The sequence below is a fragment of the Chrysemys picta genome, chromosome 3 (genome assembly GCF_011386835.1).
Source record: "Chrysemys picta bellii isolate R12L10 chromosome 3, ASM1138683v2, whole genome shotgun sequence".
NCBI lineage: Eukaryota > Metazoa > Chordata > Testudines > Emydidae > Chrysemys > Chrysemys picta.
The window spans coordinates 8,234,869-8,250,164 of NC_088793.1; the positions used below are offsets into that span (position 1 = coordinate 8,234,869).

At 42.5% G+C, this 15,296-nt stretch overlaps 1 protein-coding gene across 20 annotated transcripts in view; it reads right to left on the reverse strand.

Annotated features, from left to right (window-relative positions):
* NCOA1 (nuclear receptor coactivator 1) overlaps positions 1-15,296 on the reverse strand; it is a 338,341-nt gene that overhangs the window by 120,013 nt on the left and 203,032 nt on the right. For all 20 annotated transcript variants that reach the window (XM_042848879.2, XM_042848877.2, XM_042848881.2 and 17 more), the window contains one exon: positions 12,153-12,319. In XM_042848879.2, the coding sequence (XP_042704813.2) occupies positions 12,153-12,319 (167 nt within the window). The remainder of the gene's footprint in view (positions 1-12,152; positions 12,320-15,296) is intronic.

The window sequence follows — 15,296 nt, forward strand, 5'->3', positions numbered from 1 at the left end:
CCTCCACTTAGCTGCTGCCACTCCAGGGACATTGGAAGAAGGGACATTCCTCAAAAGAGATTTAAAAATTTTATTAAAGCTAATGTTAAAATTATATAATACACAGGTTGAGAAAAGAGCATGTGTACATCTGGGTATAGTGCTTAGATTATCCGCAAATACGAAGTTTATTTTTAAAAGTCATATGGTACATAGAGTACATAATCAGCAATAACCCAAATTTAGGAGAATAAATTTATGAATACAGTTTAGATATTAGCATCCAAGTATTCAGGTACATCACTCATGAAAAGTTGTACAGAGAGTTGGTTGTGGAAAGCAAAATGTATCAATGAGTGAAGATTGTCCCTCAGTAATTGAGAATTAGGGTAGGTTGTCCATTTAGAAAATACAATCCACGAGGGAAGTATTTCAGTTACTTTCCCCACTTCGCTTCTCATCATCCCTCCTGGTATTGCCGATGACTGGTGATGTGTTCTATGTAGATGTCCCTTGACCACCTGATGGCGTCCGACACCCTGAGTTGCCGCATCAGCCGAGTGTAGCGTTGACCAATTTTTCATTCTCTCAACCCTCGCTCGTTACTGGGGTCCCATGAGCCCAAGGCTCCGATGATCAGCGCGTGTCTGAATCTGGTAACCCCTAGCTCTCAAGGTTTCAGCCAGCGGGGTGTATTTCTCCACCTTTCGAGCTCAGGCCGGGGTCCTGTTCTCAAAGGGCACATTGACGTCTACCAGGATGATCTTCTTCCGGTCCTCGTTGGTAATGACGATGTCCGGTCACAGTTGGCTGTCGGTTCCGGGGACGGTGGAGTTTACAGCAACCTTCCCTACAGGTGGTGGGATGGGTCTGACCAGGTGATCTTGGATGGCACTGTGTCACAGCTGCCAGAATCTGGAAGGGGGCTTGCAGCTACACAGGACGTGGGGTAATGTCTCGTTGGCGTAGCCACATTTCCTTCATCGCTTGTCCCGATTCCTGTGGCGGATGGCTCCGTTCAGTGGAACGGAGTTACGCTGGGCCCTGTGGATGAACCTCCAGTCGGCAAATCGGGTGAAGCTGCCCCAGGGGAGGAGGACTGGAGGGGGGAGGGGGAACACAATGCATCTTCTCAGCCCTACTATCCCTTCCCCATAGCCTTCCCATTCTCTGCTCCACTCCCATGAATGGACCCTGGACCTGCAGTGCCCCCTCTGCAGGGTACAAAAGGTGGGGATAAGGCTTTGGAGATCGATGATCACACCCCCCCCCCTTTTTTTTTTTTTTTTTTTTAAAAGAGGGGAGATCCAGGTTCTAAGAATCCCCTCTGAGTACTGGTCTAAAGGATCCTGGTGAGGGAAGGAAAGGCAGAGAACCTTCAGAAGAGAACATAATTAAGACAAAACAGACATTCCTCTGAAAAAGAAAAATGCAAGAGATAAAGCAGTAGCCATAACGGGCATCTGGAGGGACTGCTCAGAGAACTAAAGGCAACAATCCTGGCAAAGGGTAGAAGTAACCAAGCAAGAATATTTAGAATAAGTTGATGCTTGCAGGGGAAGTTACAGACAGATAATTCAAGACTATGAGTTAATGCTGCTGGAGGGATTCAGGAATTTTTATCAGACTATCAGGAGAAAAGACTAATACTGGAAAGAGGAGAGAGATTAAATGAATGGCAATTCTAAGGATTTTAAAAGGCTGCTCCACAGCTCGAACAAAATCATTCTTTAATAAGACAATATAAAGAAATGGATATGACTAAGATCCCTATTGATACAACAGATCAAGAATACTGGAAAACTGAATACTGTATATGCGAGTGTGTGGTCCAGATGCTAAACTTCCCAGGATCTTATAATCATTTCCAAATATGCTTACCAAACCATTGGCTATTTTTTTTTAAAGGCCTGAAGAAGTTGGCAGATACCAGAGAGACTGGGAAAAAAGGTAAATGTGATACCAGTTTCCCCCTCCTCCCCCACCCAAAAAGAAATGAGAGGTCCTGATAATTAACATCCATCACTATTATTATTTCTTATTTGTACTGAGGTAGAACCTTGAGGCCCCAATCAAGGATCAGAGCCCCATCATGTTGGGTGCTGTAAACACAATAACGAAAAGACAGTTCCTGTCCCCAAAAACTTATAATCTAAGTATGTGGTGGTAGATGAGAGGTGAATACAACAAACAGATGAGGGGTAAGATAAATCCATACATTTGACATTAATCTTCAGTGAAATATTTAGAAGAAACTATGCCAGTGACAAGAGCATAATGAAACCATGAGCACCTCCCTGAGTTTTATAAAGATGAAACCATGCTATAAAAATCTTAATCTTTTGGTACGTAATTACAAAATGACTGGATGAAAGAAATGCAGTGGATGAGAAATTTTTCTGTCTTAAAATCTTACTTGAAAAGATAATTTAGATCATTTTGAATATGAACGACATTACACAAACTGAAAAGTAGCTGACAAACCATAAAGGAAGGTAATTGACAAAAAGTAATGTAGCAAGTGATCATCATGTTTGAGTAGGAAGTTACACAATACTAGATACTGCAGCAGGTGTATTGGGTGTGATCATCCTAAGCGAGGGGTTAGGGCAGAAAATCCCTCTCAGAGATTCCCAAGGCACAAGGTAGCTCCTCATCACTCCTCAATCAGATGGCCCATAAAGGGACAGGAATTGTTCAGAGTGTAAGAAAGGAGAAATGGGCTTATATTCTGTGTGTAAAAGAAAGTGTAGGCTGACATACTGACCATGAGGGTATGTCTACACCCAGCTGCTAATTCGGCGGCTGGCAATCGAAGTTCTGGGTACGACTTATCGCGTCTTGTCTGGACGCGATAAGTCGAACCAGGAAGTGCTCGCCGTCGACTGCGGTACTCCAGCTAGACGAGAGGAGTACGCGGAGTCGACGGGGGAGCCTGCCTGCCGCATGTGGACCGAGGTAAGTTCGAACTAAGGTACTTCGAACTTCAGCTACGTTATTCACGTAGCTGAAGTTGCGTACCTTAGTTCGATTTGGGGGTTTAGTGTAGACCAAGCCTGAGATCTATCAGGCTGTGGAATACCCTCCAAAGGCAGGGGGATGTGTGCCTCAGAGACAGACTGGACAAGACCAAATATCATCTCTAGCTTTTATGACTCTATCAGACAAGATTAAACACATTTTTAATTTGGAAGGGGGGAGAAGAGACACTAATTGAAATTAGGGGACATGTTCTGAGCAGAAGGTGCTGGGAATCAAGTACATATTTTCCACCAAAACCGGACGCTGAACATTTATCCTGCTGTGTCACCTTTCACACAACAAGCGCTTTGGTTGAGTCACACTGTCTTGAAAGTGTGGCTGTGTTAGGCTCAAACTGCAAAAATCTGACACCCTGCCAAAGAGTAAAGATCACATGGTTTGGCTCTAAGTCAGAAGAGAGTGACATTTCTCCCTCCAGACACACACCATGACCAGAGAGAAACAGGGCTCCCAGGAAAGGATTGGGAGGTTTCCTCCACAGCCACAGACTTGGCATCCCAGCTTGGTGTTCTGCAGTCATTATCTACTTTGGATTCAAATTAACACCAAGTGACCGCCTGAGTAACAACCATTAGAATTTGTATTTCTGTGGATTTGAGTTTGTTTGGTATTTTCCCCATTTGTCATTAATAGCTGTAACAACATTGTGTTCTTACAACAGGCCATCACATGACTCATTGAGTTGAACGCAAACATCAAAGATATGAGAATGCTGTGTGACATGGAGACTAACATCAGAAAGCAGTTAGAATGGCAGAAGAATAGAGGAGAAAGAGGATCTTGTGCTCAAGGCTCTGGACTGAGTCTCAGCAAATCTGGGTTTATTTCCTGGCTCTCTAACAGATTCAGCATGTGAACTTGAGCAACTCACTTAAAGTCATACATATCCCAACTTCATCAAGCTTCCACTCTAGCACAAAACCATTACAGTGACCTTAGCAATGTTCAGCAAAACAGCTTTCCAAATTCATGGAATGTGCGACACGTGCTGATCTGTTGACATAATTAATACAAAAGCATAGGAGGTCAGTGGTTTTTTGTTAGAGTCGGAGTTTGACGAAGATGGGGTATGTATTGCTTTTGGCTGTCTGTTGAGGACAGAAATGAAAGACACACAGAATGCTGGAGCAGGTTATCAACAATGCTACAGGCAATGCGAATGTGCGCAAGTCTCTCCCTCAAGTTCTTATTTCCATGCTTTTCAGGTTGTGAATGTATAAGGTGTGTCCTGCTGCTACCTTAACCGTCACTAACCATAGGTTTTGTTTGCTAATAATAATAAATTTATCCTCAAAGGCTACTCAGATAGAAATTGGACAGAAAGTGACCACAGCAGAGTGGATATTGACTGGCAATCATCATTTAGAAGCAGCAAAGAGTCCTGTAGCACCTTATAGACTAACAGACGTATTGGAGCATGAGCTTTCGTGGGTGAATGCCCACTTCTTTGGATTCACCCACGAAAGCTCATGCTCCAATATGTCTGTTAGTCTATAAGGTGCCACAGGACTCTCTGCTGCTTTTACAGATCCAGATTAACATGGCTACCTCTTTGATACTTGACATCATTTAGAAAGAAATCTTGAGGAGGAAAGCACTCCACCCAATCTTCAGGCCCAGCACAAGGCTCCAGAATGCAGAATTTCATGTACAAAATGAGTTTGGTGGGTCTCAGTCTAGTTCATATGGGATAAATGTCCACATTGCAAAAAACTTCATAAAAATGGTCACTAATTGGAACCCTTGTGGACAATCTCAGTACAGTCCATTAGGGCTGAGGCCTAGTGTTCCAGTACGTCACTGGGAGCTAGGAAGTCTCACAGAATGCTAATCTCTGTTCTGACACTGGCTTGTGGTGTAAACTTGGGCAGCCTCTCCGTGCCTCAGTTTCCTTGCCTGTAGAGTGCATATAATATTTGCTCCCAGTATTCTTGTGCTGTTTAATTTCAAGATCTTTAATAAACATACACAGAACCCTGCAAATATTATCATCACTGTTACTACAGAATGAACCATGGAGGCTAAATTCCTCTCTTGTCCCTGACAAGGTCTCCCCCAACTCAGACTGAAGATGCTTCAGCAGGGCAGCTTCTGAAAGCTCACACCACCATTGGCCTTGCTGAACCTGGTCAGTGGATGGAAGCAGACAGTCCAGGACTGTCAATCTGCCACCTTTCACCAATGCTAGATTCACTCAAACGTTTTATTTTCTTAAAAGCCAACTGTATGTGTTACTGCACCACCACCACCCAACAAGAAACTCAGTTATATTGAGGTAGTGTATAGATGGCCCAATGAAGGATCAGGCCCCGTTGGTTTAAATGCTGTACAAACACAGTGCCCTAAAGAGCTTACAGTCTAAACATACGACATGATAGCAGGTGAAAAACAGAGGGAGGACGCTGACAGCACAATGATCATATCTGGTACAATAATGAATAGTTATAAGAGAAAATAATTCCTAGTCCACCATACTATTAAAACATCTTCACTTGATTTGTGGTTTTATAGGCCGCACTGTAACAGAAATATTATTATTAAAAATCTGCAAACTGAACCTAACACTACCATACCACATACAGGAGGGCAGGGGTTCCCTTCTGCCATGAGAACCCCTTTGTCTGCATGGACAGCCTGCGAGTTCATAGTTCATAGTTGCTTATTTATAAGTGGTATGAACACGGTCACAATAGCCATGGAATAAACTCCTTTATTTTGGCAACCATGGGATAAATTGACTGGGGCTACCGGGTGCTATCTAAATAGTCGACGTACCAAATACTATGGACACAGAACAGGGGGATGCACCTGCTGAACTAATGAACACAGAAGTAACTGTGGTTCTAAACATTGATCTCCACAGAGCGCTAATGACGTACTACAGCATAGCAGGTGCAGAAGAAAGCAAACAGCAAAAAAGCAAATACAGTAGGCAAAAAAGGTGGTCCCCCTTGAATATTCTTTGCTGTAGATTTACTTGCAATGCATGTTAGGAGGGTTTTCAAGGACAATCCTCTGTGGTGATGATAGAGTTTGTAGATCCTGATCAAAAGTTCAATACTATTTGATTTATGCTATTAAGATGCTGCATTTAAACTACCACTTTGGAAAGAAATTAAGCACCCTATCAATGGAGAGGTGTTTGGGGCAAAAGATTGGGTGACTGTCTTAAAAGGGACACAGTCAAGGTTGGTATGTCTAAAAGAGAAAAAATACCATTTCTCTGACAACAGATCCACCAGCACCAGGGACTTCCCCACCCCGTCCTTCCAGAATCTTTCTCGCTATTTATTTTGTAACACAAAAGGTTAGTGCCTTCACACAAGGAATTTATTTATTTAAAATTCGGAAAAAAATATCCTTCCTCAAACCAAGACACACATCCCAGCAGAGCAGAGCAGCATCCTGTCTTAGAGCGAAAAGTAAGTCTCTTTGTATTTGGCTCCGGGGTGACCTCACCTGGAACAATATGTTCAGTCCTAGGCATCTCACTGCCAGAAAGATATTGATAAATTGAAGGGAGTTCAGAAAGAACAATAAAATCATTGGGGTTGGATTTGCGACGGAAAATTAAATAAGCTGAATCTGTATACAGTAGTGTGGGTAAGTGAGGATATGAGAACAACCAGCAAACATTTGAAGGTTATAAACACCAAGGAGGCAGAAGAATTGTAAAGTGTGTGTTTGAAGGTAGGAAGGGGAAGAGAATGCAATGAGCGGTGAAGAGATGAAATTAAAAAAGGGAAAAATCAGAGTGAATTGGGAAACATTTCCTGACTCCATTAACCTCTGGAACAGTGTCCCAGGGGAATAATGGAGGCCCCACCACTTGATAATTAGTAGCAGTATTCTGCAAATAGAACCTAGAAGTCTCAGTGATGGGCTAAGGCCCCACTGTTCTAAGCACTGTACAAATATGTAACAAAAAGATGGCCCTTCCCCAAAGAGTTTATAATCTATGTAGGCAACTAAACAATAATAGATAGCATTTACCTATCATGTTCTCTGTTCAAAATACTGCACAGACATTAATCCTTACAATACTTGTTTGGGGTAGGTGAGTAAATATGCTACCCATTTTTCAGATGAGGAAACTGAGGCACGTAAAGGTAAAGTGACTCACCCAAGACCACAGAATGAGTCAGCTACACAGCCTGGATTAGAACTCAGCACTTCTTGATTTTCTACCCAGTGTTCACTCCTACAGACCACGCTGCCTTTACTGGTCTTTTTAAAGTAACATGGACAAAGCACTATAAAATGTACCATTTCTACTGTACAGCAAGCAGGGCCTTATCGCCATAAAGTCATCTCTTTCTCCCCTCCCGACTGATTTGCAAAACAAAGACTGATTAAATCTTAGAAGCAGGACCTTCTTGGATGTACATCCTGCCTCTCTAGATCAGCTTTTAAAGATTAGTATCAGGGGGTAGCAGTGTTAGTCTGTATCTACAAAAACAACAAGGAGTCTGGTGGCACCTTAAAGGCTAACAGATTTATTTGGGCATAAGCTTTCGTGAGTAAAAACCTCACTTCTTTTAAAGATTACTATCTCAACTAATTATTAATACCTTCTCTAGCAAGCTGATTTAAAGAGAAGTGGCACAGATCTGTGTAATGGACCTATGGGGGAGACAGGACCTTGGATGGGTTGATCTACATTTGGTAAGTGCATCAGTACCATCCAGGTTATTTCATGGGTCCATCACCATGACATTTGGAAGCCTTCCTGCAAAGCCCTTAGCAATGTGACTTGCATCTATCAGGTGGCCCCACATTCATCCAACAAAAATCTCCCCATCACCAAACTCATTATGGGACAAGTTCCCAAATTCTTAGGAAACTCCGAACTTCTGAATCTATCTCAGCTCTGCTGCCTCCAGGCATGCTCACAATAGCAAGCCTATTAAAAATATTATGTTCAACAAGACACCTGGATTCAATTATTTTTTCCCTTTCACTCCAATGTTGTGTGTGGCCCAAATGACTGCAGTGAGCTTTTGTTCTCGTCCCTGTCTAAGGGACTTTGCTCAAGCACTATCGAAGGCCTGAAAAACAGCATTCACAACATTGCACTAACTCAAAATCTAAAAACTTTTGCGGGACAGATGAGTGCTGAAAAATTAACTTTCTGGGCCCTTCCTCTGCTACATTTATTGCTGTCTTGGCAGATGAATTTCAGGTTGTTGCCACAGCCGCAAACTGCTTGTTCTGCCAACTGTACATTACTAACATTGGAAAGTGTCCAAACCTAGGAATCTTTTCTAAAAGCATTTGCTTCATACTTTAAATAACAGCCGCCAGGCGTGCTGGGGGATGGGGAGGGAGGGCTTAGCTGATATATGTGATGCATTTACAAGATTTCCTGCCTCCTTTTGGTTCCTCCACCATTTTGTGGGACAAAAAGAAGTAAGATCCTGCAGAGAGAGAGAGAGACAAAGATGATTTTGGGGAGGAAGAGCAGAGGAGATGTGACCTCTAAATCTTCAGGAGAAAAACTCTTAAAGGCTGACAGTGGGGGAAAACTTCCACTAGTGAGTGAACACTTGGCAAGAAGCGGCTGAATCGTAGATTGTTTCCATTCATTATGAGCTTACACCTGCTGGCTCCCGTAACTTCACAATTTGCAGAGAACTCTGATAAGTGCTCTGCACTCAACACAGGCTTTCATTTAGGAATTTTCTAACAGAATTTAAAGGGATTTTGTCCCCTACTACTTCATTTAAATTCTCTCCGCCTCTGCTGCTCTGTTTGCAGGTTCAATGTAACATTTCTCCTTTTCCTGTTAATTATGTTCCCCATTGGGCAGATTATTTTAGTTTGCTGTTTTTTTTTTTTTTTTAAATTAAGCATTGCAACAATAAAAATGGATGATCGTTTGTATATTTCCCTGTGTTAGTGTTGTGCTGTCCACCAAAGATGCCAACAGGTTTGTGTCCCAGTGCCAAGAACCCTGCCATACTCTGGTCATTGCTGGCAAACAAGTTATATTCCACAGGTGGGCTCCCTAACAGACAACCAACTGGATGCTCAGATGAGCTTTTAGGTGCATGTGTGGTTTTTTAAAAGCTTGTCTTGCCTACATGCAATCACTATATATATATATAGGTGTTTGTAACGTAAGACAAGCTTTACATATCTAGGTGCCCATTTGAACACCTGCATGTGGGATGTGGATTTGTAATTCTTGTGTTAGTGTACACCAGTTGCAGTGCATTAGGAGTCGCAGCACAGGAATGAAGAGCGCACAACAAACTAGCACACATTCTCACGCTCTCTCTCACACATGTAGGGGTCGTAAAACTAATTAATTCCTTAACATCACACCACTGCCAAGTGGGTACGTGCCACTTAAATGTCTTGATACCACAAATACACAGCTTTTCATTCAAGAGAGTGCGCGCGCGAGCCCATCTTAACCCATTAGGCTGCACAATGATTACAGATGGGTGTTCTTAGACTTCATCTGTCCAACGCATTGCAACACATCAAGCTGCTGACTTGACTCGACCACCCAATGTAGTCCTTGCCCCATGTTGATGTAAAATGCTCCACTATTTCTGCATAAGCCTCAAGTCTCAGTCCCATCTCTATCCCTATGGCAATAAGCATACTCTTGGCTGCTATCGCCCAGCTGTGGCATCAAGGGCTGTACCTGTGAAAGCTTTCACTGTGCCTTTGAGTGCTGTCATAGGCCACATTAAATGCACTCACAAGATGCATGTGACCCTTTTTCCTCAGGCAGAGCTTTGGCTTCCCTTGCTCTAAACAGATCATAACGCCAGTCCTCTGGCTCTGCAGTAGATGCTCTCCCATTCACAATGCTTCCGAAGCAAAACCAGAACCTAAGCAATCAGCTGATACTAAGCGATTCTTTGACTGGGGCTACATAGAAATAAAGACAAGGGGAGAACAGAAAGGAGATAAGAAAACAACCACCACACGTGTAACATTCAGTACAAATGCAAGTATTGAAAAAGCTTCTCTTGACCCCAGCACAAATGTACTGACATTTCAACATCTCTCCATCACCTTCTCAGGCTAAATGCCTCTGCAATGAAATGTTTGTTAGCTAAGAAAATGCAGAGGTGAAATTTCATTTCTTCAGCAGTGTGGTGCAGTACCAAATAAGCCGGTAATACAGAACAAAGTTCAAGGAACAATATTTTTAAGTAGCGCTTGTCCTAGTTAATGTTCAGCCCTGCTGTGCAATGTCAAGAAAACTAATGAATACTGAAGTCCAGTAACTAAGAACCTCTTAAGTATTTACCCACTACGAAATTCTTTTCAGATTTCAGCTGTAACCTGAATGAAATCTGAAAACAGGCTCCCTGTTCCTTCGCAACGACAGTACGGCTAACACACAAAACACTTAATCAGAGATGAATGTTTCACAACTGCCCCCCTTTCCCCCTTTTTAACTCTATGGAGTCTGCGTTCTGCATTTCCATTCCTAAAATAATAAGTGTGTGAGGAGGATCCATGCCAGTGGCGCCAGCACATACAACCTAAAATGGTATACTCACTGAAGAACTAAATAGGATTGAAGTTAGCGCGCACAGAGACACAAGCCAAGTACGGTGTTTATGAAATCTTCAACATCTGTTACAAGGCAACAATATTTAAGTCTGAAAATGTCCAGCATGAATTTTGGCAAAAGGAATTGGATGAAGCTTGGGCAAGCCTGTCTTACCGCTGTTACTAATGGGTGAAATTCACCCCAAGGACTAAGTGATGGCTGCCCCAACCGGGCACCTCCAGAGCTAAAAGCATGAGCTGCTACAGAGTGAGCACAGCTGGGGGCTGTAACAACTCATATCCTCTGCACACTGGCACAGAAGTGGACCTATAACACATACTCACTTGTGGGTTCTATATGCAGCACTTATGCCCGGTTTCTTAAGCCCTTTGGATTTATGTGGCACATATGGTTTGGGCTTGATCTGCACAGGGGCGAACTTCAGCCCCGAAAGGAATACTTCAAGTGACTTTCATCTGAGGATACCAAAGTGCTTTTCTAACAATAAATTTAGCCACACAAAGGTGAAGGACGGGAGAATTATCCCTGTCGACACAACGGCTTTTTCAGACAGAAATGATTCTTCTCTTAATTTTGTTTATGGTGCCCAGACACATCAGTGATGGATGGATAGGTAATGTTTAGATTCATTTTGCAAATGGGGAACCATGTAAGATGAAGTTAAATTAATCGCTCAAGGTCACACAATGCGAGCATGTGGCAAAGCTGGGCAGAAAACCCAGATCGCCTGACTCCCAGTCCTATTGCTGTAACAACTAAACCACTGCCCCACATCCCCAGATCTTCAGCATTGCAGAACTCCTTGGGATGCAAAGCAAAGCTTTCATTTATTGACAAACTGATATCCCCTTTTTTTCTTTAAAGACCTCCTCATGCCATGTGGAAAGCTTGGAAAAAGCGTTCTATTCAGAGGGCATTCTGAATGTCTCCTTCCTCTTTTTAAATGACTAGGGACAATGGCACAAAAGTTGGTCTTTAAAGAGTTCATTGTTTCTGGTACTTTCTCCTTGCTTAAAGTCACATAGAAGAGAAGTCTGGTCTAGAATACAAGCACAAGACTGGGAGCCAGGAAAAATTTCTAAAATCTAATCCCAGGTCCAAAAGCCACGCCCTCCTCAGCCTCTCATCCTACCCATCTTTAAAATGGGTTTAATGCATATGTACCTACCTCACAGTGACATCAGAGATTCATTAGTTAACACACTTGATCCTGTAAACTTCACTTTTAAGAGCAGTCCTGTTCAAATTAATGGGAATGCTCATAGGAGGAAGGATGACTTCTGTGAATTAGAATTGGGCTCAGTGCTGGTAAAGCACTTCCAGGATAAACCAGATAAATGCTCAGCATTAACGTGTGCAGCCTTATAGCGCTTAACAGATCACTCTGGAAACGAGGACATCATCACAAACAGAATATTATGACTTCAAGTAACCATCTGCAGAAACAAATGATACTTTCTTTCATGGAAGAAGAAAAACGAGAATTGTGTCTGTCATGGTTATTGTTTGTAACTTAATCAATGCTGCAGATGGAACCTTAGCATGGTCTTTCTATCAGGCTCACAGCCACAGAGTTCAATTCAAGCCTTACCTTGTTCCAACCTCTTCATCTGCTGGATTTGGTCGACTGTCTTCTTTAGAATCTTGCATTTGTCTGGCTTGACACTCAGGGTGTCGATGTCACCAATGTTTGCCGAGAGCAGCTCCGCCAGCTCCTCTAAGTATTTATTCTCCTGCTCCCGGCGTCGCTTTTCATTGCTGTGACAAAACAAAACTCCAGGTTAATGACGTTCCCACTGCTTCCCCCAAACAGGCATGAGTGTCTCTAATACGCACCCAGAAACTTTTCTGCTTAGAGACAGGACTAAGCTGCAATCTGAATGTCTACAAAACGCAGGATGATTTGGCTCAGGCCCTTGTCTATTTTTATGCAGAATGAGTCACAGAATGAAAGCCCAGGAAGACAAGCACAATGCAGACTCAAATCATACATTTCCTCGAAGAAGATCTCTTTATAAAAACCAACATTCAGGACTCCTTGCTTATTTCAGAAAGTGAACTATAAACCTGCAAAGCCACTTGGTTTGCCAAAGCCAGCATTCAAGCTGGTGCAAAGCAGTCCTAACTTCACACACAAAGGATCAACAAAGCCCAGCGAAGTCAACTAAAAATAAAATGTGAATCAACAGTGGCAGGACTGGGATGAAAAGCAGTATTGCTATTGGTATCATCCCAACAAATGCCAACAGCAGCTCTGCTCCTTGAGGTCAGAGCCAAAGGAGAGGGCCAAATACTTCTCCATGAACTCTTTCCTTATGGCAAAATTCAGAGGTGTGGACAAACTGCAAACAGCTGAGCTGTAACTTGGCTCTCATGAGAGTCCCTCTAGAGACTAGAACATATTTCTGTGCCAGAGACACTGCGAGCAGGAAAAGTGTGTAATGAACTGTGCTGTGACACACACATGCCCCCCTCTCTATCACTAACCTCTACTGGGTGGAATCAGAACTGCTCAAATGTGCATCATAGGCCTTATACTGTTAGCAGTATAATGGACTAGTAAGTAAAAATGTACATATACACACTATTTGCTAAATAAAAGTCCTTATAAAAACAGTCAAATCACCTTCCTTGCAACCTTTAGAAGGACACAGAATAATAAATGATTTCAGAAAATACTGTCTAAAAATGGATTATTCTCAGTAATTAACAAGCTGGTGTGACACGAATGGTAGGTCACAAACAGGCCACAATTTTGAAACTGAACTAGAACAGTTTCCAGATCATAAGACAAATGCTACAAGGTCTATTCATCAGATGGAAAGAGACAGGGAAAATTAAAAGGAATATGTTGGGGACTGAAAATTATCTGAGCATGCAGTCAAGTTCTGTCTGGCAAGTGCGGGAGGTTGTGCAGAGGAACAAGCCAAAGGCTGCAAAAAGTGATCAGTTTCATCTTCTGTATGTGGTAGTCACTGTTAAAAGTGGACACATACAAAATGTTTACGACCAGCGTACAGCTAGCAGCACCCTGATAGGTCTGCAGCTACTGCTTAGAGATTATTCCATTCCCAAATATCCAGCCAAGTACACACCCACACCTATAGGGAACTCTATGCATACACTGCACAGATGTTCCGGGGTTTACAGATTTGTTCCTTTTTCGTATTCAATTCAAACAATATTATTAATTTTTTTCTGCTAGCCTTGACAGGTGTGCACGCTCTTCTTCACTCTGGCTTGGACGCTCTGTAAACAACTGACAATTGCACACACTCCTAGATGGACCATCATGCCCCTCACCGTTCTGGAACTCTGGCTCTTCCCTGGTGCCTCCATTAGACTGAGGTTCACCTTTCTACACCTTGTTGTCCTTTCTCCTCCCCAAAACCACTGCACATAGGGTTGAGAAGCCAGAGCGTTAACTTTCTGATCAGCTGATACAGCAGATCAGCAGCCACCTGGTCTCCCAGAAGAATCTGTATTTTGAAAAAAAATCAACTACCTGACTACGGGCAACTCCACAGCGTGGAGAAAAGGAATAAAATTTCTGGTCTGGCTTGCCAAATCTATGTAGCTTAGATTAAGTCAAGCTCCCTGTTAAGTGACAGATAACAAGTGACTGCTAGGCCTTTTCAGGGAGACAGGCAGCACTGTCCAATAACTTTTACAGGATCAGATAATGATTGGCTGCTAATTCAGGAGTGGGTACAGTTAGTCATTCTCCCCGCAGGCAGCTGACCACAACGTGGTAGCTGTATCATATCCAAGCAAATAGTTAAATGTTAATGTGAACAGGCTAGTGGCAAGTTTGAGTTTCACCTTCTGCAAAATTGTTGGCTCTGTCCAGGCTATCATCTTATCCTCTTTTTGTAACTGGTATCAGTGAAATCTGACGTAACTTGTGCTCTAGGAAGTGACCCACTTACATCAAGGGAAGGACTAAACCGTGCCCAATTACATTAGCTCCAGGGATCTAATGCACTTGGCAGGGACCTAGAGGTACGTGAAAGAGAACATCTATCTGAAAAGTGTGATCTCCCCACCCCAACTCCCATATGCATTTCAAAGGAGATATTCTATTAACATACAAAAAGAACAGGAGTACTTGTGGCACCTTAGAGACTAACCAATTTATTTGGGCATAAGCTTTCGTAGGCTTCATCAAGGGGGTTTTAGCCCACGAAAGCTTATGCCCAAATAAATTGGTTAGTCTCTAAGGTGCCACAAGTACTCCTCGTTCTTTTTGCTGATACAGACTAACAAGGCTACCACCCTGAAACCTATTAACATACAGTAACTACTCAACAGAGAATGCTGTAGAGAGGCCAATACATTTTTTTGTTAAGTTACCAAAGAGAAATATGAGGCACAATGCCAAAGGTCTGAGATTTCATAAATTAAAAGGTAACAGTTTGAATTAAAGAAAAAGAAAGAAAAACTGCAATCAATCTGTTTGCAAAAACAACTAAAGCAAATCTAGTGGATCACTTTATAAGCAAGTCACAGAAACACCCCACATACCACATTGAGCCATGCAGATGAATACTGAGCAGCAACCAAGTTCACTGCAGTGAGTCATTTTGCAAAACATTCAGACTCACACACAGGTGGGTCCTCTTTGCTTATTAAAGGGCAGGTAAACGTCTCAATAGAGTCGAATAGGTATTTCAGTTAAGGTCAAATTAATTTCCTCCCCTCTTTGCAAATCAAAAGGGAAAAAGCAGAAAAGCTA